This window comes from Gavialis gangeticus, unplaced genomic scaffold, assembly GCF_001723915.1.
Source record: "Gavialis gangeticus isolate Ggan-Ray unplaced genomic scaffold, GavGan_comp1, whole genome shotgun sequence".
Classification (NCBI taxonomy): Eukaryota; Metazoa; Chordata; order Crocodylia; family Gavialidae; genus Gavialis; species Gavialis gangeticus.
Genome location: NW_017728959.1, coordinates 1,951,660 through 1,978,709, shown reverse-complemented (window position 1 = coordinate 1,978,709; position 27,050 = coordinate 1,951,660). Strand labels below are relative to the sequence as shown.

The window sequence follows — 27,050 nt, the reverse complement described above, 5'->3', positions numbered from 1 at the left end:
AGTCCCTGTTCCCTCAAGCACTACCAGGAGTGACCAGGAATAACGGTCACAAGCTGGCAGAGGGTAGATTCAGGCTAGATATCAGGAGGCTCTACTTCACAGTCAGGGTGGCTAGGATCTGGAACCAACTTCCAAGAGAAGTGGTGCTGGCTCCTACCCTGGGGGTCTTTAAGAGGAGGCTAGATGTACACCTTGCTGGGGTCGTTTGACCCCAGTACTCTTTCCTGCCATGGCAGGGGGTCGGACTAGATGATCTACTCAGGTCCCTTCCGACCCTAGAAACTATGAAACTATTGGCAGGGAGACTGATCCAACACATTGTGATTACAGAGAATTGGAGCAGACTCAATTACATGGTAATTACCGTGCTCCAGCCTCTGTCTCTCATGTATCAGCGTGCCCATGCTTCAAAATTGTGGTAGGGGCACTTTGACTAAAGCTCATTCAACAAGCTTTAAATAAAGTACCTACACCACCATTTTGAAGTGTTAGAATGCTGATACATGAGATTCTCTGGGTGCTAATTAGAGTGGCTCTCAGAGCCGCTCTAATTAAAGTGAACCCCCCCAAAAACACCCCCAGAGCACATGTAAAAATACTCTACGCTCACTTTGCACTGTTGTATGACTTCATAGGATGCAGAGACACAAGACATTCATCTACGTTAAGCCTCTATATTCTAATCCAAAATGGCAGTTTTAATGTAGAAATGACATTAAAGGTACATATGGCCTTTTACCCTGAAAGAACTTCAAATGCTTAACTAACAGTACCAGTCACTCTATTAACCAGAGACATAGGAACTACTTCCCCTACCACAGAAATGGAGCTACCTCTGCAGTGGAAGTAAGTAATTATTTAATAGTATGAGAGAAAATAAAGTGTATCAACTGAATCTGTATGTCATGAGAAATGTCCAGAGGCAAAACATACTTTGGCAAGAGTGCCAGAATTAATACCCTTATTGTAAAGAGAAGTGCCAAGAGATCTTTAATGAACTGTAATGGAGCACTGGCTCAAAACCAACCTTGTGGGGACTGGCAGCACTAGCAGCACATCCTTTAGCAGTGTGGCTTTTCCATATGTGTCTTGTATCCAAGTACAGGGGCCTTGAGAACATCATGAAATCTGATGTGATCAGAGCCTCTAGAAGATGACTCAAGAGAAAAGCAGCCCTAGAGCCATCACTGGGTGTGAAAAGCCTGGACATGTTTCTTTCCACATCTGAAAATCTTGCCAGGCAGAGGCAGAGTGAATCCCAGGCTCCCATTCTTAAGCCAGCACCTGGATGCACACCTGTTGTGAAGCTGTGTCCATTTCCACCAGATCAGTGATGGGCTCACTATCCGGTGACGAAGTCTCTGCTGGGATGACCACCACAGGGCTGATATGTTCTGACAGGGCTGAGGCCCGTAGGAAGTTGGGAGGATTCTGTGGGAGGGAGAAAAACAGAACTGATGAAAAGAGCTCAATACCTGAGACTCAACAGGCCAAACACCCACCCCCTCACCATCATCCCCAGGTAGCTCCAATGGGATCACAGCATCACTCAGAGGCAGTTCTGTGGCTGGGGTTGCTTTCAGAACTCAGATTCTGCCTATTAAGGGAATATTATACATCTTTAATTTTACTTAGCACTGCCTGGGAACTCTGACAGGGAGCACTGGTATCCTCAGGAAGCTAAGGCCAACATGGAGTTTGAGTTGTTTTACTGGGTCCCTCCCACAAAGCTGAGGCAAAATAATTATGTTTAGATTTAAGGAAGTAATTTTACTAAAATGACCGTGCAGAATTCTCCTCCTGCCTTTCGGTGGCATTTCAGGGGAAAGGATTTCTGGGAAGCAAATATTTCTCTGCAAGGTTTGGAACTCAAGATGAAGAAACATCTTTTTAATGCAAGGGTAAGCAAAAGTGGTTCATTACAGACCAAACTGATTGTGCTCTCAAAGCCAAACAAAGCAAAATAAGCTACATAGTAACAGATTACAGCAAAAGCTTTGTTATCCGGCACCCATGGAGAATGGGGGGTGCCGAATAACCAAATATGTCAGTTATCCGTGAGGTCCAAACATACGTCTTTGCCTGCTGCTATGTCCCGGGCCTTGGGCACTTGGCAGCACAGGCTGCTTTGCCTTGGGCCGTGGGGGCTCGGCGAAACCCGAAGTGCCATGGTGGGCACTTCTGGTTTCGTTTTTGTCGCATCAACTGGCATGCCAGTTAGTAGAGCATGCCGGTTTGTAAGGTGCCAGATAATGCGGCTTTTACTGTATATCAGTTTCAACATTTTTTCCTGTTCTAATAATCTCAGAGTTTATCAGTATCCTAGGGAAGGCATCCTTTCACAACAGCCTTTGAATCCACTCCCATGAGCGCCATGTTTGGTTTTGAATTACGACAGCAACACACCTTTACAAAATGTAGACTGTGGGTGGATTCCCATAGGAGAGGTGTCAGAACAGCCTAGCTCTTGAGAGCACCCAGGGTGACGTTTCTTTTACACTCCAAGAGTATTCTAAATATAGCCTTCATTTTTTAGAACTGCAATGTTCTACCCATAATTAGTCACGGGCGCAAACACCAGCACTTCAGTGTCTAATGAGCAGAAAGTGGGATGCGAGAAAGCTAGTATTTGTGCTCCTTAACTTCTGTACAACTGAGGCATCTTTACGAATGTTTGTGCACTTATAGAGGTGCTCATTCACAGTCTAATTAAAACATGTCTGTGCTGTAATTAGATGCTTCAGTGTTACCTCACTGTCGTATTAAGTCCCAGCACGTTTCAAAATGGCTGCAGGCGTTTTATCTAAACCTCACTGAATGAGCTTCAGGTAAAGCATCCCATGGCTATTTTGAAACTTGCAGGGGCTTAATACATGTGATGGTGAGGCATTTTATTTAGGAGCGGCTGTCCAGGAACCATTCTAATTAAAACGCCCTCCCCTTTGCCCTGAGCATGTGTATAGGCAGCCTTTAGGTCCTTAGCCTTTAGGTCCCCCAGCAACCTTCCTCCATGTTGTGCCTCACAGAACTGCACAGTAAATCAAACTCTACAGCCCCTCTTCAAGCCAGTGGTATGGGGCTCTGAAAAGCCTGCCTCCTCTGGACTTGTGTAAATATGGCGTTACAGACTTAGCTGAAGGTAACCAGCCTTGAACACTTTGTTTTAAATGACTTGCCCACAAACACACAGATCAGTTACAGGACTGGGAAGAGAACCCAGGAGTTGTGACTCCCAGTGCCCTGTTCTAGGCACCAAACACCACTGCTTAGGTATGCCAACGATTACTGCAAGCACTCCCCTTAACCTGTACCTAGGCATATGACAGAATCTGTTCAAATCTCACCTCTGGAAGCTGTGGAATCTGGATCAGCCGTTTAAAGTACTGCAAGTTGCTGGAGCGATAGAACAAATCTTTGAGCCTGCAAGGGAAAAGGGCAGTGGCTGTTTAGATTCTCTAGGCTCTGGCTATGCAATGGGTTGGCTCTTCTCTACTTCCAGTCTTTACCCCCAGACTCAAGGTCATTCTGTTGGTATCAGATACAGGGAGAGAAAGGCAGCTACTGGCTTCAAATACACTGCTGCCATTTTCCTATCAAATCCAGTGTCGGTAGACGGACAGTACCCTGAGGAACCCAGCCTCCTGGATTTCTGTCTCAAGATAAGCAGCGAGCACATTGAAAACTCAGTCCAGGAGGCTGCTGTCCCTCTCTGCCACCCCCCTCCCCTACCTCCTCCCCCCATAAACCAAGAGAGACAGAGCTGGCCACAAGCTCAAAGCTGGCCACAATCTCCAGTTGAGACTAAGAACTAGAAAGAAAGATCAGCTAAACCAGAGAAAACCAGAAGTCAGATTTGCCTCCCTTGAGTTTTCTGATTTCCTTATCTTGGATGACTACCTGCTCCTATGAATGTTACCCCAGTGTCCCCTCAGTGCACCACAGCTGCACTACTCTCCTGGCTGGAGAAAATGGGGAGGGGAGCAAGCCAGAGCCTTTCAGGATAGAAAGTGCTGCTCAGTCCACATTTTTCAAAAACAGGATTGATGCACTAGAAACACTTCTAATGAGCACTTCACCACTGCCTCTAGGTGCCATCAGCCCAGTGAAACATCTCTCTCAGTAGTTCTTCACCACACAACTGGAATGCAGTCATACTTAGTTTCCATTTTTTTTTTTTTTTTTTACACAGAAAGGGCTCAAACTGCAAGACACATTCATGGGAGCAGGACTGGGCCCCTAGCAACAGCTATAATAGACTTTCATTTCAGTGTAAACTGCATGTCCCAGTTAAACCACAATTAAATGGTTTCACAGTTTAAATCATCAGCTGTCGTTTCACATAAAATGCCAACTGTGGCTGAACGCCACTTTAGTTTTAATGCAGCAGTTACCTGATAATTCAATATCAATGGATTATCCAAACAGACTGGGTATGCCAGAGAGGCCAGCTCAGTTCCCAGAAACCCATTTTTAGTGGGAGCACAGGAACTGGGACATCGTTAATTTCTAAGCCACAGATTGTACATTTCAGACACCCACCTAAGTCAGCATCCACAAAACTCTACTCAGCTGCTGAGACTGATTTAAAAATAGGTCTGAATGGCCCATTAAGTTATCCAGTGGGTTATGAATGTAGGCCTCCCGGTTGACAAGAAACAGTCGTTTTGATCTGAAGTCAGCATGCAAAGCATTACTATCAAAACCTGGTGGTAGCCAGGGGCAGGCACTCATCCATTCAGGGCACTTACTTTCTGAACTGTTCTAGGAAACGGTCCCTGTGTCCTTGTAGTGTATCAGCTGGGAGACCTGAGCATGAAGAGATGCAGATAACTGTGAATGAGCAAGAATTGTGAACACTGCCAAAGACAACAGATCACAAAAGAAAAGTGTACTCTTGGGAGGGGAGCCATTTTTACAGGTTATCACTCTAGTCTCAGCCTCTCCCAGCAGGAGCCGCTGAAGCATGGGTGGCAAAGGGGCTCCCAGCTAAAAGGGCTGTGGGGTACGAAGTAGAAGCACAGAATGGGGCAGCTCATTCATAGTGAGGAAGAGGTCCTTTGTTCATGCTCAGTCAGGGAGCTGGCAATGACCAGGCTGCCTAAATCAAAGAAGGCCACAGGCAATGCATCCTGATGCTACACTGCTGCATCTTCACTGTTATTGGCCACAACCTAGCTAACGCTGGTATGCCTCCACAAGCTATACAAAAGCTGCTCAAGCTCATCACGGCAATAAAATGGCAACTGCTGGTAAGTGTCAGAGCAGGGAGGTGTGGTATGTACTTACAGGAGTGTAGCTTGAAGAGAAGCTTGACAGTGTAGTCATAGAGATGACTGCAGTCTAATATGACCTGTATCAGTGGGGCCAAGCGGCACTGACCAGCCGCAGTGACAGACACAGAGCGAGACATGTCCAAGGAGTTGAATACTAACATGAGAGAATTACAGAAAGCATTTAGGGTTTGTTCTATGCAATGCATTGAAAAAACAGTCAGTTGCAGTGAGGGCCCATCACACGTTATTAAAATCCCATATGATATTCTGCACAGCAATTCATCATAGCACATTTCAATGTCCAGTCACAGGACATTTTGTGTATCTGAGTTGCTGTATCTTCCCCCTTCTCAGTGCCTATGTAAGACTCTCTTCTCAGATCACAAAACTTGTGGGAGAGGAAAAAAAGAAATATATATATAGATCTCTCTCTCTCTCTCTCTCTCTCTCTCTCTCTCTCTATATATATATATATATCTGTCTATCTGTCTGTCTATCCAATCATTTCTAGTTCAAGCTAGAAGGCGAGAAGTGAATGAGGAACTGACCATTCCACTGTCTCCCACTGGCATGGGGTTATCCAGGAGTTTGCGCTGGTGGACTGAGTGAAAATGCCTTTATTGGTGAACATTGTACATGCGCTGCAGTCAGACCAGTTTGGTAACCAAATGACAGGTTTAAAGCTACTTTTGATGTCTACAGATTTGGGACATCCAAACAGCTGGGTAAGAGGTCTACACAGGGAACAGGTCTCATGTGTGTGTGTGTGTGTACACACCACTGCAATAAAACCGCAGAGAGATTTCCTGCTGTTTTTTCTTAACTGCTGAAAATTTGTAAATTAACAAGAGATAGGCATATCCATGAATGCTGCCAGCATGGCTGACCAAGAGTGGGTCAGGGTTGGGTGGCAGGGTTTCCTGTGGATCTGGAAGTGGTTTAGGTGCAACAGGCTAGAATAGACTCCCCAGAACCAGAGTCCCAGTTGGAAGCCTGGGAAGGTGTTGCAGTGGTGTAGGAGGACAATAGGGTCACCAATATTAAACATAATGGACTCAGTTAGGATATCTACAGGGATACACATCTGTCTCTAACAGAGCAAAGGACTAAAAAAGGGTACCTTAGCTACCAGGCTTGAGAAGCCCTTGCTCTTTAGTGGATGCTCCATAAAATCCAAGCCAGTGACTAAGCCATAAGGCCCATGATATCTCTAACCTTTTCTGGCAGCCCTAATAAGTAATCCTTTCATTAGCATACCTCCTGGGATCAAGCAGGTGCTACAGCCTGAAAGGCCTCAGCTGCATCATTGTCAGTCCTTGGCTCTGGCACTTATCAACACATCTAACAATGCTACCAAATACATATCTTTAAGATGTCTGAAGTTCTGCAGCACTCAGTTAACCTATTGCATGGGGCATTTATTCACTCTCAGACAATATAGTCCTTACTGAGATGGCAGATAAGGATGTGATAACAGATTCCAGTCAAGATTAGCAGCACATTCAACAGAATTAAGATTTGCACTGTGTGAATCCTGTTGTCATGTGAGAGAAACTGAAACTGCACAGTCGAGTCATCTGCAAACCTATCAAAATATCAGACACGTACCTCATGGCTGAAGGCTGCCTCTATGGTCACAGGGGAAAGAAATCAATAGGACCACAATGGCAGTTGGCCTCAGGTAAATATTCCTCAGCAAAGTCACAGCTGAGGAAAGAAACTGTCCAATGTCTTGTCTCTCTCCTTCCCTAGCAGAATTATGGTTGAAATATCTATTCCTGTCCCAGTGCTTCTCTGGTTTTCAAATTAGCCCTTCCTAGCTGCCATTTAACTTGATAGGTTTCAGCTCAAAGGGGATCTGTCTCAGCATTTCAGGTCTTCCTGTTTGCACCAGCTGCAAATGCAACCACTAACCATACCAGATACATTAGCTGTAGACCTTACAGGAGTGGTTTTGGCCCTCTCTCTCCACAGACTAGATCATGGGGGCAGGGTATCACAGTCTTAACAGAAGAGCTCTCCCTTTGACTTAACAACTGTGGGCTCGATCTGTCCTGCCAACCAACTGGATGCAGCCCACGGCTACCCCCACAGCTCTCCACAAGGGGCCGTGACCCACCAGTTCCCACTGAGGCAGCCCACACCGTGCTCCTGCTGGCCTGGGCCTCGACCAGCATGCAGCTTCTGGCAGGGCTCTTTGCAGCGTGGCTGCAGCCAGGTGGTTGCTGCTTTGCTCCCCTCACTTCCAGCTGGATAGACACAGGTCCAGAAAAGGAGTGTTGACTGTTCATAGAAGTGACATCAAGATTCCAGAGGTGTGTCTTCCAGCACTTTCTCTAGCTGTCCCTCTCTCATGATGTTGGAGGTTTCTTTGTGCATTGAGTGGATGAAGGCCTCATGGTTGCAGATATTTTGGAGCCTATCCACTTCCTCCTGCAGCTCCTTTACCTGATTCCTAAGAGAATCCACCAGGAGGCACCTCTCACATCCCCCACCTGGCTGGTCCGGACACTGCAAAACTAGGCCAGAACCCATATGGAAGCCTCAGTGGTCAGGGGCCATGCCTGAACACAGTGCGCACAGGTACAGGAGGAGGAAGGCCTGGCAGTGGCAGAGACTTTGGCAGTGCAATGTTTCTAGCTGTCCTGTTGATTTTCCTGCTAGCTCCTTCTTCCTCTTCTGCTGCTATATCAGGGGTGGCCAACCCCTAGCTCCAGAGTTCAAACTTATGAGTCCAAATTGAATCATGTGCTTGCTGCGAGCAGTCGCGTCACGTGCCGTGACGTAATGGCTATGGAAGCTGGTCACCGTGTGCTTGTGCAAAGATTCAAGGAGATGCATATTAACTTCTGAAGAGCTGCATGTGGCTCTGGAGCCATGGGTTGGCCACCCCTGTGCTATATCTTAGAGAAAAAATGTCCTTCTTCCTCTTACCTGCTTCCATTCAGCAAGTTTATAGAGAAAGAAAGTGGCTGGGCAAACTCCCCAATGAACTCCCTACTTGAACTCCCCTGTTAGCTGGTCTGAATGCCGATCCTGTGCCACTAGCTCCTCTGTTGATGTGATCATTTGGAATCAAAAGGAATTCTACCCCATTTTACCCCATGGTCTGACTGGCATGGATTTGGGTGGGGTTTCATTCTTCTGTAGCAGGGAGGGAGGGGTATGGCCCTCTTCTTTGGATCTCTTAAGTGTATCTGAACACATATTCCTGCCCTTACAGCAGCAGGACACTGACGATACCTTTGTCCTCGAGCTTCATCTGTGGCAGGTTAGGGTGTTTTTGATATTTTAGGCATAGTTTCATAGTTAGTTTCATAGTTTCTAGGGTCGGAAGGGACCTGAACAGATCATCAAGCCCGACCCCCTGCCCTGGGCAGGAACGAACGCTGGGATCATAATACCCCAGCCAGATATCTATCTAACCTCCTCTTGAAGACCCTCAAGGTAGGGGAGAGCCCCACCTCTCTTGGGAGCCCATTCCAGAGCCTGGCAGTCCTAACCATAAAGTAATGCCTCCTGATATCAAGCCTGTACCTGCTCTCAATTGATTTGTGGCAGATATTCCTTGCTATCCCGGGTGGTGCCTGGGGGAACAGAGTCTCACCTATTTTCTGCTGGTCACCCCTGGTGAGTTTATAGACGGCCACCAGGTCCCCTCTCAGCCTTCTCTTGTGGAGGCTGAACAGGTTCAGGTCCCGTAGCCTCTCCTCGTAGGGTTTGCCTTGCTGCCCCCGATCACGCGGGTGTCCCTTCTCTGGACCCTCTCAATGCTGTCCACATCCCTCCTGAAGTGCAGCGCCCAGAACTGGATTAGTACACCAGCTGCGGCCTGACCAGCGCCGCATAGAGGGGGAGGATCACTTCCTCGGCCCTGCTCACGATGCATCTGTGGATGTATGACAAGGTGCGGCATTGTGCCTTCTAGTTGTGCGAGAGGGTTTTAAAGAATAGATTAGACCAGTAGTACCCGATCTTTTCAATCTACAGGCCAGATGAGTGGTGCCAGGTTAGTCTGTGGGCTGGAGTCAATCCGTTCGTGGACCCACATGGCTCAGCTGGGGCCCAATCCAACCATGTGGGCTGATAGGGCCCAATCCAGCTGCACAGGACTGGCAGGGCCCAGGCCCTATCTGGCTGGAAGAGGCTTGGAAATTTGGTGTTAATTGTCACCACTCTCCCAATGCTAAATTTCCAAATCAAATGAGGCTGGATGGCACGGCTTGCAGGCTGGATGGCATGGCTCTGAGGGCCAAATCTGGTCTGTGGGCCAGAGGCTGAGCCCCTCAGTTTTGACAAACACTTGTCTAAGATGGTTTAGATGGGAATGATACTGTCTTGCACATGGGGATGAACTAGATGCTTCCATCCTACTTTCCTATGATTTCCTGTGATTTCTACTTGCGTCATAGCCATATTTGCACATTGGCTGCATTGTCAACTATTGCCTTAAAATTTTGACAAATAAGGCCTTAGTGTAATGACTGCAAGAGGATAAAGGAGATGATTCAAAGGATATTTTTCTTAAGAGCTGTTAAGGAAGGAAGCTTGCCTACATGGGAAAGTTACGCCCCATGTGGTACAAAAGGTCCACTCTGCATTTAGTGGGAAGCATCTTGGTCACAGGATTCCAACATTTTTAGTGCTGATACTTTCTCAGCCTTGCTTGTGGGCATAATGGCCACACTCTAGTTTCTGCGGCAATTAAAAAAACCTTGCAAATATACGGGGAAATCCTGTGTCTACCCTTCAACAGAAACAGTTGGGGTGAACTGTCCTGAAACCAAACACACGTTTTCATTATAGTGATCTGCTATCCTAGTTCTCCTTTTGAAACTGGTTTTACAAGGGAGTAGCTGGAAAAAGCTGGACTTTTCTTTGCTGGAAAACAGGATTTGCGGGAGCAGATTAAACCAATGCTCTTTTATTCTAGTGTCCTGCCTGCAGCTGTGGACACGAGCTGGTACTTCAAAGAAACCCAGTTCTTTCATGCCATACTTCAGCACTCAGACAATGGTGTGAGCTGTGTGAAGACTGAGATGAATTTACTGTCCCATTACAGCAGGTGGCCATGAGAGCATGAGGATAAATATCCCTTCTCATGTATATCCCAGTAAGTATAAGAGCAGCTGCTGCTTATCTTCAGAATCAAGTAATGAGGCCAACCCTGAAATAACAGCTCTTTCCCTACAAGCTAAAGCCCAGGCCTGCTCAGTTTTCAGACCACCTGGGAAAGACAGCGCCTGTAATCCACCTGAGAGGGTTGCTGTGTATGGGAACAGGGTACTGCACACTTCCCTATGAGTGCCCTTTCTGTTATAGACAAAGTCCAGGTTCCCCAGCCCTACACCGCTTTCTCCAGTACTGCCTGTCTTTTGAGCCATAAAGCTCAGTGCATCCAGAGAAAGCCTGTTGTCTCATCCTTCCCTGCTGGGATCCTCAAGAGCCCAATATTTACTTTCCCTTCCACCCCACCCCAATTACTCTGCCCCACTGCCTCCCACATTTGCTTAGAGCCAGTCTCCAAGGGTTAGAAAGTCACTGTTTAATGCAAGGTCGGGCAATTATTTTGGGCAGAGGGCCGCTTACTGAGTTTTGGCAAGCCATTGAGGGCTGCAGGACAGGCAGCCCAGGGCAGATAAATATTAATTTTCTAAATTTTTTAGGGGCCCTGAGGGCCAGATAGAATGGCCTGGCAGGCCGCATCTGGCCCCTGGGCCACATTTTGCCCACCCCTGGGTTAAGGGCTTGAGGATAAAAAAACCCCCCCTGCTGGCTGTGTGTGTAGGATTCCCAGCCCTCAGGCAAGGAGCACTGAGATAGCTTTTCCTTCCCAAGAGGATCAACCCACCTCCATCCTCTCACCTTCCTCCAGGGCCTGTGTATCAGTGCCTGGTCCTCCCATGAGGTCCCAAGGCTAGTTTGTCAATACAAGATACACAGATATCGCTCTCATGATGGTCAGACAGAGACTTGAGCCTAGCAAGAAATCCCACCTTAGACCTCAGGAAATGGAGGGCTCAGTGTTACAAGTGGCACAAGCAAACCCTCCAAAAGAGCATCAGAGCTCAAATTCTGCTAGAAGTGCTTTCTCCCTTTTATCTTAGACCTGTCTGACAGTCAGAAGGGAGGTGCTTTTTGTTTCCCTATATGGTAGTGTAATACACCTTTTGAGAGCCAGCTAGCCAGCTAGTTAGTTTGGGGGTCATTATACCATTCTCAGTAGGTCCCCAGAGAGAACTGTCACCTTCTTCTGGGGCATGCTTATTTCCTGGGAGTTCGCCTCCAAATCCATGTGTTTAAGGTCAGATCCATCCCTTAACCAAAGCTAATGCTAATGTTTAGTGAAGTCCAAGTTAGCCTGCACTAGACTGAGGCTGTCACCCTGAAACATATTATTCACAGAGTATGTATAGGAGAGGCAGAGGCAGCTTTTATGTGCACAAAAACATCAAGAAGCTGGTTCCTACTCCATGGTAGGGACTGCTACACAAAAACTTCTACCTCAGAACCAAAAGGCAGCCAGGTGGTCCTCTTGATGATCCCCAGAGGAAGAAACAGCTGATGCATTCCACCTTTGCAGTGGCTGCATGACACTGCTTGGAAGTGGACCTTGGGAAGCACAACCCCAAGCTATACAGCAACAGCAAGGAGCAAGAACAATCTGAAAGGCTCCAAGGTCATGTCTGTAAGCCTACTGTCCCTTCAAGCACAATGAACTGCTCAGGACAGGCTATGTTCTAAACTAGAAGTAGTGCAGAAGTGTTTGCACAGGGCTTTGTGTGGGTTAATCAGCACTGCTGAGAGATGGGACAAGGCAGCTTGTCCCCATGCTAATTAGCATGGACTCAGCTACACTGCTTCCAGTTTGGGAGCCAGTATGTCCAGAACAATGCAATGTGCTTGAGGACACCACCACGAAGCTCACTCACTTTCCTCACATGACTAATGTTTCTTTCCCAGAACAGCTGCAGGAAATCTGCAAAACTGGATGAGGGTGATGCATACACAAGCTATCTGTTTTCTTCCCTTTGCAGCCCTGTGGCATGTTCTTGTGCTGCCTACTGAGCTTCCTTCTGTGTGCACTTCAGCTCACACCATATCTGCAGCTGTACTCCATATGTGGCATCCAATAGCATCTGTGTCTCCAAAACCCCTAACAGATGTTCTTTTTAAGGTGTGATGGGATCTAATCCATGATCCCAACAACTGCGCCTCCTACTATGCCCAACATGCATCACAGGGTACGTGATTTTGTGATCAGAGATTAGATCCTAATTGTGCCTAACTTTCCAATGCAGGAGGAGTCTGGGATCACGATCATGGGCTTCCTCTGCATCAGCAAGTTAAAACCTAAGTACAGGGCACCAAAACCCAGTTGTTATTGGGGACCATACCAGGATTAGGCACCAGCTGACAATTAGTTGTTTTGAGTTTTAGTTTTTTAATGGTTTTTACAGGTCCTGGGGCATAGGACTGTGGGATTGTGCAGTTGCAGCCTGATCTCAGCATCCTCATGCCCAGGATGAGTAAAAACCACATGTACCGCCCAGCTGGATTGTGACAGCCTTGTATGCAGAGCTGTAAACTCCTTGCTTGCTGCCCAGTTCTACTTATACCCTGGTATGGGGTTCCCACGATTGGGCTCCTACAGCTCAATCCCGTGGTCTGCGTGCGCTAGAACTTGTAAAAGCAGGTCCTCCGATCCAGAAACTGGTTCTGTCAGGGACTGTGTTCCAGACCCTTGGCCTCATGCTGGACTGGGCCTCATCCCAATGTTAGTATCTGCCATGGGCCAGCACCAACTGGCCATTTATTCAGTTTAGGGCATGATGAAAAATGAGCCACAAATCTATTACACATAATGTGCAGAATTACTTTGTGGCTCATTTACTGTATTATTATGCCTTAAATTGACTTGCACATGTGGCCAGGTTACTATGTAAGGTGTGATTAGCCTGTTGATTGTGTCTTAAATGTAATGTATATCAGAGGCCCAAGGAGGAGCATTATATTTTTCCCTGGGGACCATCGTACAAATGCACCTCTTATGCCTGCTCTTACCTTACCTAATGCTGAACACCAAAGGGCAATCAGAACTTCAGCCATGCTCAGGTTTCAGGACCTAGAGGCATTTATACACATACCTTTTTGTCCTGCAATGAGCTGGGATCCAGCAGGTTGGAGCAGACTAGATTAATTAAGTCTGCTCCACATGCGAGCTGACATGCACTGCGCTGCACCATGTGCAGTTGTATAAGTGGCAAAATGAGTATCAGTGTGCAAATAATGACAGCGGTGCACTTTTGAACTAAAACACCTTCAGTGTGTTTTAGCTCAAAAGCACGCTGCTGCCATTTTCTCAGCACTGACGTGCATTTCACTGCTTATACAACTGCATGCGCCGCAGCACCACATGCTTTTAAAAGCATCCGGCACTGAGGCACAAGCATGCGTACTAATGCTCTAGGGAACTATTTTAAATTCTGCCAACCTGCCCTCCCCTTCAGAGCATAGAAGGTAATGAACTGACATCCTCCATAATTATGAGGGAGGTTGAAAGGCATTTTAACAGTAAATCAAAATCTAAAGTACACTAATGACATGTAAACGAGTATAACTGACATTATTTCTACTTAATTCACTTGGTTAATACAGGGTAATTATTTGGGCCCAAAGGCCACATAGTGAGTTTTGATATGCTGTTGTCGGCTGCGTCCGCATGCTCCCACCCCTGCAGCAGTGTCCAGCAATGGGACGGGTGTGATCCACCTCCTGCATGGGAATGGTGGGGGAGGGGGAGGAGGGGTGTGGGCAGCATATGGTTATGTGTGGAAGGTGGGGATGCCTGGGAGCCAGCCAGGGGTGAGGGGAGGGAGGGGGAGGTGGGAAGTGTATGCAGCAGAGCTCGCTTGGACCGTGGCTACCCTCGCAGCACTCTGCATGGAGCCAAGTCCCACCCAGGGCAGCCCATACCATGCTCTCACCCGCAGCTGCTGGCCCCAGCCCCAGCCCCAGTTTTGCCATGGGCCCCTGTCAGCATGCAGCTTCTGGTGGAGCTGTTCCCAGTGTGGCTGCAGCCAGCTGGGTGCTGCTCTGCTCCCCTCACTTCCAGGAGCCACCAGGCTGAAGCTTCCCCGCCTTCCCCCCACCACCAGAGGGATGCAGAAGGGGCAGGAGGAATTGCTGCTGAGGGTGAGGGGAGCAGAGCAGCACATGGCTGGCTGCAGTCACACTGAGAACAACTCCACTCTCTGGTACATCTGGAAGCTGCACACGCTAGCTGGGGCCCGGGCTGGTGGGGCTGTTCTCTAATCACCTCCAGCTGCAGCTGCTGGTCCTGCTCCTGCCTCTGCTATGCTGCTCCTGGCACACAAGCAGGCAGGAGGGAAGCTTCAGCTGGGTGGCTCCTGCCCCAACAGGTGGGGCTTTGACTCCAGCTCCCAGCAGATTTCCACCTGCTTGCGGGTGGCTGGCTGTTCATCACACCAGGTGGGCAGAGCAGGTGAAAGGCAGTCAGGAATTGGTGTTGGAGCTCCAGGTGGTAGGGCAGGAACCACCTAGCTGAAACTTCCCTCTCCCCCCTCTGCTCAGAGTGGCACAGAAGGGGTAGGAGGAGGAGCCGCCAATATAAGTGAGGGGAGCAGAATAGCCTCTCCTGGCCAGCACACACAGCTGTGGGGCTGTTCCCGGTGCAGCTCCAGCTGGCCATGTGCTGCTCTCTTCCTCTTGCCTCCAACAGTGGCTCCTCCTCCTGCTCCTGCCCCTGCCCCTGTTGCTTTGCTCTGGGCAGGCGAGTTGGGGGACGCTTCAGTTGGGCGGTCTCCACTGGAGGTGAGAGAGCAAAGCAGCACTCAGCTAGCTGCAGACATGACAGCCCTGCCAGAAGCTGTGTGCTGGCCAGGGCCTGGACTGGAAGGAGCGTGGCATCAGCTGCCCTGGCCGGAGCAGGTTGGGCTCAGCCCCATGTAGAGCACTGAGAATACAGCTGTGGGCTGGATCCAGTCAGCTGGTGGGACAGATTTGGCCCACAGGCTGTATTTTGCCCACCCCTGGGCTAACAGCTAAAAGATGAAATTCAACACCACTAAAAAGCTTCTAGCTGTAGTATGCATGGAGGAGTGCCAGAGATGCAATGTGTGGTTGCAGAGACATTGTAGGGAGGATAGAGAAAACCCAGAACACTTGGAGACACAACTGCATTTGTACTACTGCACAGCAGTACACAGACAGCAGTCAGGGAATCATGGATGTGGGGGAAAGGAAAGGAGCACAAAGCTAAAAGTCTAGGGCTGATGGTCAGGAAATTTAGGTCTTCTATCTGCCAGAAACTTGCCTTGTGACCTCGGTCAAGTCCCTGAACAGCCCCATATCCCTCATTCTACCATCTTGTACACTGGGAGGCTCAGTTCATTAGTATTTGCCCAATCTGCATGGCAGGACATGTGATTTTGGAATTAAGGCACAATTGAGATCTAGTCCCTACTTGCCAATGCAGGGGGAGCCTTGGATTATGATCCCAGGCTTTCCCTGCATTAGCAAGTTAAAACCCTAGTATGGGGGACCAAAACCCAGTTGGTACCAGGGACAGTACTTGGAGAGTCTCAGATGGAAGAGGCTGTTCAGTTCAGTGAGATTCCATTGACTACACATATTAGACAGGCATTGTCACCCTTTTTAGAGGAAAGGTATGCCTCAACACACTCAAGTTACCCCTCAAAAAATGCCAGTTCTTAGCTTTCACTCTTTTTTTTACTATAGAAAAGTAATAGAGCAATTACTTTGTTTCAAACAACTCAGAAAGCCCACAACAGGTCAGAATGTTTTAACACTATGGATTCCTATTTTAAATTTCTGGATTTATCTTTTCAATCATGTTTGCAAATCTAAGAGTACCAACACTGTGTAGCACCGTGAAAGGATCTCAAGGCACCCCAGAGTGCCATGACTCCCTGGCTGAGAATCACTGGTCTATGGGCAAACAACCTCCTCCAGCACCTGCAACAGGATCACTTGCTGGTGGGGGTTTGATCCTTGGACCCATTTCTTTTTCTTGTCCATTCTTAGCTTGCTCCATAGCACGTTGTCGTCTTCTATCAGGACACAAGGCTGCTAAGAGTACTGAGATATGGTAGGATTTATGAACTGCTCCTGCTAACTCTCATCATAGCAACCTGAGCCGTGCACCTCCAAGAACGTCTGCATTACCCAAGCTATATCACACGACAACTCCCATAAGGGACAAAAGCATCATCTCTGCTATACCACAGCCTCTGGGAAAATGACAAACAGGCATAACTGTCTATTCTACTCAGTAACTGTGCTGTGAACCACTAACAGACATGACCAGGTCACTTCAGCTATATCCCAGCCCAGATTCTGGCAACCTGCAGTCTGGGCAGCTGGCTGCATTACCTCCACTATACTCCAGCATATGTGCAGCTGCTCACCGGAAGATAAACTGGTGATACTGCACTAGAGTCTGCTTTTAGGGCCATGACTGCATTCCATAAAACACGTAGCAGCACAGTCTCTCAGGCCCTTCAGCACTGAGACATGGCTGCATTATCTTTGCTGTACACTAGCCCGGTTTCTCTAGCTTTTAGCACAGAGGTGACTGTACTATTCTGACTAATCAAGCACATCCTCTGAGAGCCCTCTGTGCTAGGAACCAACTATATTACCTCTCTTACATTAAATCAAACCTTCCAGGAACCTCCATGCAGTGACAAATTGCTTTACATCTGATGCAAGGTCATTACATGCCTCGTCTATGTATATAGCAACAAGGCCCAAGGCCCTATACAGCACATCAAAAAGGTAATTGCTCTGGTGCTGCTTTAATTTGCCCCAAAACAGAATCCTATGGCTCTGCACAGAGGTATATTACAGCTGAGCACTTGAGCCCCCGATCATACAGACAGGTTCATTATTTTCTCTCTCACTCAGTTACAATCTGTAGGAGCATGCATCACAGAACCAGCTGCATTCCCTCTACCACAGCAAACTTTGAAGTGCAGCAGTACCTCTTTGATACATCTGGAACAAGAAAAGTGTTAGTAAAAACCATAACCAACCCTAACACCCAGAGGTAACAAGAGAAAGGAAGAAATCAAACTCTAGGAGGCTGACAGAGTGACAGACTTGGAGACAGGGAAAAAAACATGGAGGACACAGACAGGAAGTGTAGAGTGATATGAGGTACAAGAGGCTTCCTGCAAACTTAACATGGATGCAGGAGAGCTGCTGGAGGGAAGGTGGAAAGGCTGGGTTTAAGGTGGAATGGAAAGAGCCAGGCACAGGTTCTCTTACATGAAATAATTTCAGCTAATAACAACTCTGGTGGAGCGCATGGAAAACAGATGAGCTTAGATGCTTTCAGTCAACTCCTCTCTTGTAGCCTGAAACTCAGTAGGACATGCATATAGACTCAAGGACACACACATATGGACCCCCCGCCAAAGATACACACACAGATACCAATGTCCCCCCAAAAGATAATCCCACACCTCTCCCAATGAGTACAAATGCACACACACGGCCCTTTAAACTGGGACACCAAATTCACACACCTTTAAACTGGAACACCAAGTCTAAACTCACTCCCATACATAGATGCTTGTCTTCATTTTGCTACCAGAGCTTCTCTCAGAAGGGCAGGCCACAAGTTTGCTTGTGTTTTTTTAATGTATGTCAACAACATAGAACAAGCTGCTAGTTAACTGAAGTAGGAGTCTTACCTGTCTGGAACAGGTTCAGCTCACACTCCAAATAATCAAACATCTCCACTGTCAACTGGAAACTAGAAACAACAGAACAAGAGCATTACAAAAGAAACCTCCCCATTCATAAAAAGCCTTGTGTGTATGGAGAGGGGGACGAAGGGGAAGTAGTCCACCTGGCAGCTCCCACCCACAAAGGCCCTGTAGGGGATTCAATCTCGCCATTATTGTAGAGTACTGTTTTATAAAGGATACTCAAGAGGGACATCTTAGCACCAGTCAGTGGGCACACATGGTAGCACAGTTCTCAAATGCAGCCTGTCAGGGTGCACATTTCAAGGCTCAGTTACAGACAGCCCTGTCTATGAAGTTCACTGTGACTTAATAAGGCATGATCACTCCTAGTCACAAAACTGTGGCTAGGAAGCAAAGAGAACCCAACCAAGACATCAAGGCTTTTATTACAGGCCAGCTGCTTTGCCTAAGACTCCCCCACGGAAGCAAGAAAAAGTAAACAGCAGGCTGGCACAGACTATTCGGTTGCTCATGGAGACCTTTCATGGCACCCCCTGAACTTGGGTCCTCTGAACTGGCTGAAATTGTTCCTCATAGTGCCCCAATTCACATATGCCGGACTTACAAGTTATTGACATCTTTTTCTCCCGCCTCGTCGAGCTGCCGGTCAGACATCTGGAGATTGCCAGGGAACCTAGGGTTCTACACAGGAGGAAAAAGAGGAGGGAGTCAGGAAAAGGGCCTCTGGGGGAACACTACTGCTCTGGGTTTGAACTTAGTGGAGACCAAGCAGGCAACTCTGATGATAACTGAGGGTAATGGCTTCCAGTACAAGCATCATCAGTCTCCCCTTTTCTCACATGTGAAAGGCAACAGCCTCTGACACCCAAAGGTTCAGATCAGTTTCCCTCTTTTTTGGGTGGAGGCATGGTACAAAACTGGCTCCCAAACTTGGGGATGTAAGGAAGGGGACTGTATTTCACTTGCTGTGCTTTGCTCAGGTTTGCACAGAACAACTTCCTCCCCTTAGACGAAGACCCATCAGCCAATGTTCCTCCCTTAGCTTTTAGAAGTTACTCCATTGGGTCCATCAAGAGTGCCAAAGAGTCATATTAAATGCAGGGCGATACTACTGCATTATACAAACATGTGCATTATAGGGCTCAAGTGAACTAGACAGCAACCTAAGGCCACTAGGTTTCTGCCTATCCAAGTATCATGGGTCAGCAGTATTCAAAGCCTAGCACATTGCACAGCACATTAAATGGCCATCCCTAGGTTATTCAGCAAAGTCCAACTTCACGTAGCAGTGCTGCTCTGAACTAGAAAGAACTATATGGGAGAACTCTGCCCTGACAAAGCTCAGGGCTCCACATGAGGGCAACTCCTTCTCACTCCTCCCTGCCCCACAACAGTATTTGTTCACTGCTGACTGCTCACGCTCCTTCAGCAGGCTGTACAGGTTGTTTCTGCTTCTGCAGAGCCTCTGAGGCCTGATGGAGGAGAGGGACTCCCAAGAAAGAGATCGCCACATCTAGGGAAGTTAAATTCAGCACAGACGCACCCTTCTCCAAAGCGTGTCTGAATAGACTGGTGACTCCTGCCACTTGCTGCTGTCTCCAGGAGAGGCCTGAGGCCTTAGAGACCAGTAGGCAAGCTGGCAAAATAGTGAGCAGTGAATCTCAGCTGGGATACTGCAAGATGTTTTAAAGGGTATTGTGAGGTGCGAGGAGATAAGCAGATAACTGCAGGCTCTGGCTCATCACTGCCTGGCTGTTCCCCCAGCCCCCTGCAGAGATAAACACTGTAACAGATAAATTAGTTTTTAAAATCGGGTGCTGCTCAATTCCCAAAAGTACTGTAGGGGGCCCTTGAGTCCAAAGGTTCTCAACCTTTTTAGAGAGCTACCTGCTCCTGGTAGGATGCCAGGAATGGCTGCCTAACCCTGCCCCCTAGGGGTAAGAGGGGAGTAGAGTCCCCGATGGCCCCTGATGAGACTCAGAGGTTCTTAGTGTAGTTTGGAAAATTACTCACCAGAAACTAAACAGAGGCCAGCAATTTGTCAAACTGGCCATCAGACAGCTAGTGGGAAAGCAAGACACTTAAGATCCTTATCTCATTACCATTCCGTTGGGCCCTCCAGTTTTCTGTACTGATGCCTAGACTACTGGTCCTATGGTCCTGCAAAAAGAGGGATACAGGCTAGCAGGGCAACTACATCAGCTGAGCAGCATCTAGCCTGTTTGTTTGATACTTTTCAGTCAGATTTCATAAGAACCAGGATGTTCTTAGCTGCAGAAGTAATGACCATGCGGAGGGTCTGTATGCTGTGTGCATGGGGAAGAGCTGGCGCCATTGCTCCAGAAGATGAAGCCTCTTCTACATGTCACCTTGATAATCAGATTATCCTCTCCAGATGGTTTCAAAGGAGGACTATACAGCTCTGATTAGATTTAGATTTTAGGAAGATTAAGGTGTTTGTGAGTCAGGCCCCTCTTACGTAGTAAGCCAATTAGAAGTAATTATAATAAAGAGTCCCAAGAGGTAATGCAAATCCCTCCCGCCCCCCACTGCGTGATGGTGCAGTGTAATCCCATACCACGGATCCTGCAAGCACTGGGCTACAGTCCATGGATGTATACAAGCCCCGGAATCTTGTTATTGTTGCAGGACTCCCCTGGCACTATCTTTTGCAGACTTTCATGGGTAAAAATACTGCATTAGAGGATACTTATGTTCATGCAGTTTTAAACAGATATTGCCCAAATGCCACATAAACTGCAGCGAGCTATTATCACAAGTTACTGCACTCTAAAATACATGGAGGCAATTGCTGTGCAAGTGCTCAGTATTATTTTTAAACACATACAGAAGGAGGTCACACTGTACATTATTTTATTAGAGATAATCCTTCCTTTTAATACCATAGGCATAAGGAAGCAATTGCTTTAGCAGTATGAGCAGCACATGCATGCTTTTTTTTCTCAGGATACACAAACGGTTCACTCAGATTTCTTTTTATAAATACTTTCTCCATCACCCTCCAAGGTTGTTTTTAAATGGGACACAATTGGGCAAACTGGCTAGAAGATACAATGGCAGACCTGACGGCAGCCAAAACGCAAACCACAACTCCTCTCCTACCCAGCTCAAGCTGTGGGGCATTTCAGCTCTAACCACATGCAAAATGAGTTTGTGGTACAAACAAAAAAGAGATAGGGAAGAGACCTAGTTTGGCTTAGTCCTCTGCTCACCCATGCTTCCCTTCCAGTGCCAATTTAAGAAAAAAAAGTGTTAATATAACACCTATTGTCATAAGAACACAGTGACATACATGGAGACTAGCATCCACCCTTGGTGTGAATGGTAGCACCTTGCACTGCTCATGGCAGCAGTGTGCCTGAGTTTGGGATGGGATGCAATTATCAGTATGAAACCTGTAATTAGCCACATTGGAATTCAGCCAGGGCAATGGGATTGTTGCTCCAATTCATAAGCACAGTGCTCAGGGATGTTTAATGAGTGCAAGTAGACACCAGTCAAAGTGTAAAATCTTACCAGAAGGCTGCATGACAGGCAACACAATAGTCTGAATTTAACTGCAATAAAGTTGTAGCATATTTGACCAATATTTTTAATCTTTTTCTTGAAAGAAAACTCTTACTGTAAGTAACAAGTTGGAAGAGACTTCTGAAACCCTGGAACTGCACTGAGTGGGGAGACATGGAATCAGATTATGGACTGGGGCACTGCTTGCTCCCTGGAGAACAGGGCTGCAGTTCAGCTCAATTTCCCCACAAGCAACTATGTACTGGACTTTCTGGGAGTCTGTGGACAAAGGATGCCCATGGGCAGGCCAGGTTGAAAGGGCTGGACTGAACCCAAGACCTGAAGAAGCTTTGTGGTGTTGTCTAGCATAAATTTCTGGGGCAAGCATCATTCCTGAAGAGCAAGCCTCATGAACCGCACTGGTACGCTCGTATTTCCTTGCAGCATAGTGTGAAGCAGATGTTGAAACCTATTGCATGTCAGTTCTTGTGCTGCTCAGAGAGAAACCCAGGCACATGAATGCAGGAATCAGGCTTCCAGCAGGTGTTTTGGCCAGGTTTCAGTTCCCTGTTTGAGAACAGATGACCAGATCCTCTTCTCAGCTAACACTCATGGAAGGATCCAACTCAGGGAAGCCAGCAAGGGAGTATGGACAAAGGAAGCAATGGCGTCATGGGATGCTTCTCAATGTCACAGGATCCCACATATCCAGTCATCTTCTGTAGACCCCAGCCCCTGCAGGTGTGCACAAGTTGTTCTGTAGTGTCAGTCCCCCATGAATCCATATTTGGGTCTTTGTAGGGACTGCTGCTGAGCAAACTGGGATAAAGTGTCATGGGTTCCATTTGTGCTGGGGCCTTTGTCAGTGGGATTTCCAGAGGGAGCAATGTTGCCATGGAGAAAAGGAACCCAGGGAGGCAGTATCTTGGTACAAGAGTCCAGAGAGCTCTTATCTGCACTCCCCCACCCAATACCTCCCATAGAGGAATATGTAGGGGTGTCCAACTTCCTGACTACAAGCTGGTATTTTTTGCCTAGGGGACAGATCACTCAGAAGAGTTACTTTCAATAACCACTTGACTTTCCCTCTTCAACAGCAAAGTCTTAGGACTTTGGGCACTTTTTAACCTAAAACCCAATAGGTGAGTTTAGATCAATGCAGCTATCCTGGAGTACACTTTTGTCACTGGGGAAGGTTTAGCTATACTGAAAGTTCTCATTCTTATAGCAGAGTAAAAGCGTTCACATGTGGGGTGGTCACAGGGGGATAACTGGTAAAATGTTCCTAACTAGACAACCCTAAGGACACATCTGCTTCCCATCCTTGCACAGCAGTATGGAGGGGAGGGAATCAAGGTTGTGGGGAGGGGTATTGCATTTGTGTGCAGTGGTCTACTGCCAGTTAGAGATGGATTCACTAGGGAGATGCTGCACTGCACAAGGGATGCCCCCATTCCATCAATGCATGCTTGCCGTCAGCTCTACTTGAAGAATAATTGAGCTCGCTAAGGGCTCAGGGGAGAAGGCCTTGCAGTCTGGCAGCAGCTCAGCATTCCAACAGAAGCTGGGACAGTGAAAGCACAAGGCAATGCAGGGAGTTGCCTGGAAGGGGGCTAATAAAAAGTAACTCAGACAAGCAGATATCATTCTCAGACAGACGATACTCAGAAGATGAACACTTGGAGTGTTCTCTGGGAAGAAATTAGATATGGTTCATGTCCCCAATACTGAAACATCTGGGCATCTCAATAGTCACCTCCTTGGATTAGGATGATAACAGTCGGTTTGTACTGAACCCCTTAATGACTGCGATACAGAGAGTGCCTTCCATCAACACTCATCAACCAGAGAAAAGCTCGGTCCTGCAGCCTGCTTCAAGAAGTTAAACATCTGTGATCTGACAGATCCAGAGGGAGAAACAAGTCCTAATGTCATAGGCCTTGCCTGCCATTAATCTCCTTTCCTTTTAGGGAAAAGGAGGTACCTACCTGCAGGAACATCTCTGCAGACCGCAAATGCTGCAGTGCTCTAGGGAGAGAAAGTTGCCTCTCACACCTGAGTCCAAAACCACGCAAGGCTCCTTTCCATTGGTTACTTTTAATCCCAGGGAAGAACTAAGACATAAGGACTCTTTCGGTACTGAGTTCAGCTGAGCACGTCAACTATGATGCAAGAAACTAGACACTGGTACAAAAGGAAGACACAGGGTCTTGGCACTGCTTGGGGGAGCTTTGGAGATGCTGGGCACAAGAATTCAGATAGGTAAAAAGTCAGCCAGAATTATGCTATTCCAACTGCTCAGAGTCATTGGGAGCAAATGCTTTATAACTGCACAGCTGAAATTCAAGTGCAGGTTAATTGCCTGGATTGGATAACTCAGTTGGCAAAGCATCAGACTTTAGCAAAGACAAATGTCAAGTACTGTATTTTGAGAACAAAAACCAAATGCAGAAGTATAAGAAACGAGACTAACTGGCTTGGCAGGAGCCCTACTGAAAAGGATTTGAAGTTATAGTGGATTTCAAACTCCACTTGAGGTAGCAGTATGATGCTGTTACAGACAAGGAAATTCACTTTTGGGGATGCATCAACAGCATTATTTTATGTAAGCCACAAGAGGCAACAGACCCACTCTACATAGCAGTGGTTAGGCCTCAGCTGGGATACTTTGTCCAGTGTGGAGTCCCACAGTTTAAGAGACGTGTAGAGAAACTGATGAGGGCAAGGCATAACATGCTACACTTTCAAATTAATGTGCCATACAAACCAGCCACAAAGATGCTCCATATTAAGTTCCAAAATATGGAACACATTTTTGTCATTTTAGGGTGCAATAAATTGGCTAAACATGTCATGTTACAGCTTATCCTGTGATTAACACGGTGATTGCACAATAAATGTTATATCTGCCAGGGGCCTCAGTGTGCCCTGGGAGCTCCACAGGGGGGAGTCAGTACAGAGTGGGTAGATTGTGCTGTAAATTCATGCTCCAGTTTACTGTGCACTAGCTTCCTTGTGTAGTTAGGTTTTGCATTCAATACTCACAGCATTTGTGTAATTTTACAGCTTACGTGTGTGTTTCAGCATACAGAGAGTTTCCCAATGCACCACTGGTACACTGCCCAGCCCATTCTACCACAGGGTAAAACAGGGGTGGGCAATTATTTTGGGCAGAGGGCCGCTTACTGAGTTTTGGCAAGCCATTGAGGGCTGCATGACAGGCAGCCCAGGGCAGATTAATATTAATTTTCTAAATTTTTCGGGGCCCCACAGGCCGGATAGAAAGGCTGTTTTTTTAGGGGCCCCCGGGCCGCATTTTGCCCACCCTGGGGTAGAATGTCCAGCTCTCTCAGTATGTGGCTGGCTTGGAATGCTGTACCTCAATGCAAAGGCAAACAACAGTACAAGGCCTGGCATTTCCTGGCAGAGACCTCAACTAAGAATGAGCATGCTATGAAGCAAGGAGCTCAACAACTGATTTCACAGATTGCCCCTCCAGCCAACCAGCACATGCAGCAGGACACAGTACCAACAACTGAAGGATCAGTTTTAGTTTCTGGACCAAGATAGTACTCTACATCCCAGCAGGGTCATTTGGCTTTGGGACTGGGCAACACACAAGACTCCACAACATCATGCTAACAGTTGACCCAAAGGACCGCAAGAATCATCTCTAGATCTCCAGAGCTAGATAGAGGTCAGTAAAGAGGGCTCAGTTCTGACTTGCTAAGGACATGTTCTGGCTGAAAAGCAAATGATACGTGGTGCAATATGAGTGATAGCTCTGCTTTCCAGCCTACCTCCCAATAGAGAAGCATGGACACATGGGGAACCCAAGGAGTGGAACTTCTAGGAGCCCCTTTCATTCACTGAATGAAACCAGACCAGGGTAGAATCATAAAACTGTTAAATCATAGAGAAGTAGGGCTGGAAGGGACTCTAACATCCTACCATCCCTATCTAAACTATCCTATACAAACCATAATCTAAACTCTACATAAGACTACCATCAGCCCTGACACAACACAGACCTAACTCTCAAACCTGCCACAGGTAAAGGAGGGGAACCACAGCAGTCAATATCCTGCTTCTATAAAATGTTGTCAATGTATGCTCAAGAGATCCTGAGTAGAGGCCCATGCCCCCTACTACAGAGGAAGACAAAAATCCCCACAGTCCATACCAGTCTGACCAGTTCCTTCCTGGCCCCAAATACAGCAATCAGCCTAACCCTGAACAGAAGGGCAAGACCCTTTAGCCAGGAACTTCCGGCTTCGGTCCCAGCAGGAGCACTGGCACACCACAGCCACAATCCATAGCCTTGGCTGTAGCCAACACCCAACGCCTCAGAGGGTACCTAGAAAATAATCTGTTTGGAGAAGGAAGTGGAATGGGCAAGCAGGCTCACTTTTATATGGAATTCCATTTTTGTTCTCAGCAGTTTGAGGTAGATGCTGCATAGCTGTCCATAGCCCTCACTCAGATGACCCTGCGGAAGAGAAGAAATCAAGTGATGAAGCATTTAAGTGTGATGCTAGCAAGATGCCTGGTGTCAATTTGCTTTGGGCAGGACAGGTATGTACTTTCCTTGCTGAACTACCTGGAATCACATATTACCTTTAAGATCAAAAAGTCATACCAATGAGACCTCTGCTTGTTCTTTATAATTCCCTGTTCTCCTTATCTCAGTTTCTTTTCATGTCCCAGTACACAAACTGTTTGTATGCCCAGCTGCTGTGCATGTCCCTCTGCCCTCCCCACCATGGTCATTTAAGTCATATATTTAAAGTCACTGATCTTTCTAACACACAAAAAGAAAGCAAACTATCCACAGGCCAGGCTCCTTTGCTCTCAGAGCTTCATTTCCCAAGACACTTCCTATAGGACAAAGACTTCTTGTACCATTCTGCCAGTTTCCCTGCTACTTGTACACCCCAACTACAATTGACCTTTTTCTCCTGATTTCTCAAGTTGGCTATATTCTTGAACATGATGTGACTGACACCAACAGCCTTATTTGACACTACTGGTATCTAGGGCTCACCGATAGCGATTTTGGGGCCCGATACCAATAGCTGATTTTTAAGGAGGCATATTGGCTGATACCGATCTGATTTCTGATGCAGCTGTGTGCAACTGGTAAGTCTGTTGTGGTGAACAGGGAGGGGAGAGGGAAGGGGCATGGGAGGGGAAGATCTTGATGGGAGGGAGTGGGGCTGGAGCAGGGGCTGGGGTAAGCGCTGCCCAGCTGCGGCAGGCTGTGGCATGGGATTGAGCCACTGCTCATCTAGGGGGCAGGAGGAGGGTTGGGAGGATGGCTCCTGCCACTATATACACCCTGGGAGGGCATGGGGGGGCATGTACCCCCAGATCTGTGTGGCAAGAAGGGGACTGTAGCTGTGGGTTGGGGTCAGGGCTGTGCTGGACTCTTCCCAGTGCATGGTGGGGGGAGGGTTGGGCCAGGACTGCACTTGGGCCAGGTGGTGGCAGC

General features: G+C 47.5%; 1 protein-coding gene across 4 annotated transcripts in view; it reads right to left on the bottom strand.

The window, feature by feature from the left end:
- The window catches only part of HIP1 (huntingtin interacting protein 1), a 205,368-nt gene that overhangs the window by 38,858 nt on the left and 139,460 nt on the right, over positions 1 to 27,050 (bottom strand). For all 4 annotated transcript variants that reach the window (XM_019508843.1, XM_019508920.1, XM_019509085.1 and 1 more), the window contains exons 5-11: positions 25,968 to 26,048; positions 18,636 to 18,712; positions 18,014 to 18,075; positions 5,287 to 5,427; positions 4,749 to 4,806; positions 3,345 to 3,420; positions 1,297 to 1,431 (exon numbers count right to left, since the gene is read on the bottom strand). In XM_019508843.1, the coding sequence (XP_019364388.1) occupies positions 1,297 to 1,431; positions 3,345 to 3,420; positions 4,749 to 4,806; positions 5,287 to 5,427; positions 18,014 to 18,075; positions 18,636 to 18,712; positions 25,968 to 26,048 (630 nt within the window). The remainder of the gene's footprint in view (positions 1 to 1,296; positions 1,432 to 3,344; positions 3,421 to 4,748; positions 4,807 to 5,286; positions 5,428 to 18,013; positions 18,076 to 18,635; positions 18,713 to 25,967; positions 26,049 to 27,050) is intronic.